Consider the following 3,745-nt stretch of genomic DNA (forward strand, 5'->3'; position numbering starts at 1 on the left):
TCTTTCCCTGCAACTTCTCCAAGAATGATGTCATGCTCAGTGCCGTGGTGATGACCTACTGGACTAACTTTGCCAAGACAGGGTGAGTGGGGATGAGTGCTGTGCCTGGGGGGTCTGCACTCACTGCAGCTGTATCCCTTGAGAGCATGCTGTGGTGGTGGGGTGTCATGCCTGGTGTGGGACACTGACCACCCCTGTGCCCAGAGGTCCATGTGCTGCACTTTCACTGGGGTCAGGGCATCAACCACACAGCGAGAAGCTAAGAGCACGGCCAGCCCCCAGGCAAGCACAGGGGTGGGGAGGATGCTTGATTGTGATTATTGTGGGTGAGACTTGACCCAGGGTTGGGATGCTGCCAAGCCATGCAGAACCTTTTGCCAGCCCACCCTGTGCCACCACTGGCAAAGGTCCCCCCAGCCTCCATCTCTGTATCCAGCTCTCCCTCCTCATCTCTCTGGCTTTTCATGCTGCTAGCTCTATTTTGCCTGTATTTCACAGGGACCCCAACAAGCCTGTCCCCCAGGACACCAAGTTCATCCACACCAAGGCCAACCGGTTTGAGGAGGTAGCCTGGTCCAAGTACAACCCCCGTGACCAGCTGTACCTGCACATTGGGCTGAAGCCACGAGTACGCGACCACTACCGGGCCACCAAGGTGGCTTTCTGGAAGCACCTGGTCCCCCACCTGTACAACCTGCATGATATGTTCCACTACACCTCCACTACCACCAAAGTGCCACCGCCTGACACCACGCAAAACTCACACATCACCCGCCGGCCCAACGGCAAGATCTGGACCACCAAGCGCCCTGCCATCTCGCCTGCCTACAACAGCGAGAATGGGAAGGAGAAGTGGAGCCCAGAGCAGGAGGCGGGCACTCTGCTTGAGAGCCCCCGTGATTACTCCACCGAGCTGAGCGTCACCATTGCTGTGGGCGCCTCCCTCCTGTTCCTCAACGTGCTGGCCTTCGCCGCCCTCTACTACCGCAAGGACAAGCGCCGGCAGGACACACACCGGCAGCCCAGCCCCCAGCGTGGCACCACCAACGACATCGCCCACGCGCCCGACGAGGAGATGCCCTCCTTGCAGGTGAGCCAGGGGCACCATGAGTGCGAGGCTGTGCCGCCCCACGACGCCCTGCGCCTGGCCGCTCTGCCCGACTACACACTCACCTTGCGCCGCTCTCCGGACGACATCCCGCTCATGACCCCCAACACCATCACCATGATCCCCAACTCGCTGGTGGGGCTGCAGACCCTGCACCCCTACAACACTTTCACCGCCGGCTTCAACAGCACGGGGCTCCCACACTCACACTCTACCACCAGGGTATAGCTGCCCGCCGCCGGCGCACACGCATGCACGCACGCACACGCACGCAGCAGACACTGGCAGAGGGACCAGCGGGGCCGACGGAACCCCCAGACGGAGGGGCAGCACCCACAGATGGTGCAGCACCAAGCCCGGAGACCTGCAAGGTCCTGGCAAGGTTGGATGCCCCACTCTCCCCCCGGCGCTTTCTTTCGTTCCTATCTAACTTTTGAGAAGTGCTTTGACTCCCTCAGCTCCCAGCTGGAGGGCCTCGTGGGTCACCCTGGAGCGCCGGTGAGGTGCAGGGGGGACATGGTGTAGCCCCTGCACCTACGCACCAGTGCAGGCGGGCATGGGAGACCCTGCTGGCAGCAGCCACGAGGCTCCCCGCACCGGGGCTGTGCCTCCCTGCGGGGCAATCGCATCCCCAGCGCTCCGCCCGCTGAGCACCCCAAGACTGATGAGGAGCAGGGCTGGGCATCCCTCTTGGCCAGTGCCCGGGCATCCCCAAGGCAGCTTGGCATCCCGAGTGCCCTGGGAAAGGCTCCTTCACTGTGTCAAGAAGTGGCCCCAGGCCGTGGTGCTATAGGACAGAGGGAGCGGGCAAGGTCCAGGGCTGGTGCTGGGGCTCAGGGACCCTGGGGACCTTCGGACTGGGGCCCCAGGCTGGAGACTTGGCACCTCTGCCCCTCTTTGCGCTGCAGAGAATCTCTTTTGTGTCAGTCGTTTCTCTTTGCAGAGACGTTTTTTAAGCAGATCTTTAGTTCTTTACACACTAACGGAGTCGCCGCGTTTTGTCCTTTGTAAAGATTTTAAAACCAAGTGTTCTTGATATAAAATAAAAAGCCTGTAAGAAGGGGCACTGCCTCCTGCGCCATGGGGCTGCGCTCTTTTGTATTTTTGATATTCTCCCTCCTCTGTTGCCCGTGCCCACATATCTCAGCCAAATAGCCTACCCGATGGCCTGCCCACGAGCACCCACCGCCCCAGCCCACCCTGCTGCCAACACCAGCCAGTGCCACCCACCGCCCTGCATGGGCATCACCCTCTGTGAGCACCGCAGCATCTGCCCACCCCCATCAACCCAGGGCAGCTTCTTCGGCACGGTGTCCCAGTGCTCCCCACCCTACCTTGCTCCCCTAGAAGCATCCCACGTCCCTTCACCACTGCCCTGGGGCCTGCACCGCTCCCCAAAAGCAGAGCCAGAGGTTTGCAGCCTGCGGCAGGGGTGGGAGCTCTGCGGGGCTGGCAGGAGCAGGGTGAGCCACCCACCGACAGCAGTTCTGCCTCCCACCTTCTTCCCACTGGGGCCTTTTCCCCATCATGGGGTGACCCCAGCTCCAGCGTCTGGGGCACGCAGCTGGGATAGACACCTGGGCAGGAGCTGCTTGAGCTGGGGATGATGCAGCCTGCATAGGGCTGGGAGCACCCACCCCAGGGCTAGGGCACCCGCTGGGTTGGTGGCAGCCACCAAACCACATGTGACTGTGGGTAGTGGGGCTCAAGGCAAGGGGCTTCGGTGCAGCTGGGCACGGAGAAGGAGCTGCCCGGGAGCCCACGCAGGCACCCCAGTCTCAGCCACCTGCAGTGGGCGCTGGCGCCTGGGGAGGCAGGAGGAAGGGACAGGTCCTTGCGGGGACACCATACCTCGTCCCTGTCCCTGTGCAAGACGGTCCGGCTGGCAGACGCTGCCCGTGCTGGCGGCCGTGACGCACCGGTGCCGGCTGACCCTACTGCCTGGGACCAGCTCAGCCCCGGCTCTGCACCCTGCCTCGGCCCCTGCCCCTGGGCAGGGCTGAGGGTGAGGATGCTCATTGGAGAATGTATTTATACCCTGTCACCCACACAGAGTAACAAATTCCAAATAAACCAGAAGTGATATTTTTAATAGCGGTGTGTCTTGCCTCTTCTTGGAGCATGCAGGGGCCGGGGGCTCCCAGGCTCGGTAGGGTGCCCTGTGCTGGCTCAGAGCCACCCTGGCCATGGCCGCACCTACTGGCAGAGGGTCTGGATGGTCCCTGTGTCTGTCCCTGGCACCTACCCCACAGAGGCAGCGGGAGGACCCTGGTATCACCCCACCGGGTCGGGGTGCTGGACCCCAGGCACAGCATGCATGCAAGCCAGCACCATGTGACCCGGGGTTGCCAACACTGGGTGCCACAGTGGGAGGGGTCTCTGCATCCCCCCAGCCCTGCTGGGCCCCTCCCCAGCGCTGGGACCCCATGTGGACCCTCATCTGCTCCACAGCCCCCTGCCACTGAGCTCCCCCAGCCTTTCCCAGCCCAGCTCCCCTCCCCCTGCTTGCCAACCAGAAAAGCTGCTGGTTTCATTTCTTTTTAATGTAATTTCAACTAGAGTTGCCATGGAAACCAGGCATTGGGCCTGAATCGCCTCCAGGCAGCGTGCAGACAGGGAGCCAGGGCTGAGGCCCAG

General features: G+C 62.4%; 1 protein-coding gene across 1 annotated transcript in view; it reads left to right on the forward strand.

The window, feature by feature from the left end:
- Positions 1-1,336, forward strand: part of NLGN3 (neuroligin 3) — a 21,193-nt gene extending 19,857 nt beyond the window's left edge. Inside the window, exons 7-8 of the mRNA XM_035892138.1 lie at positions 9-82; positions 499-1,336. Of these exons, the coding sequence (XP_035748031.1) occupies positions 9-82; positions 499-1,336 (912 nt within the window). The remainder of the gene's footprint in view (positions 1-8; positions 83-498) is intronic.
- The last annotated feature ends 2,409 nt before the right edge of the window (positions 1,337-3,745 follow it).

Source organism: Egretta garzetta, unplaced genomic scaffold (assembly GCF_000687185.1).
Source record: "Egretta garzetta isolate BGI_Z169 unplaced genomic scaffold, ASM68718v1 scaffold404, whole genome shotgun sequence".
NCBI classification, from domain to species: domain Eukaryota; kingdom Metazoa; phylum Chordata; class Aves; order Pelecaniformes; family Ardeidae; genus Egretta; species Egretta garzetta.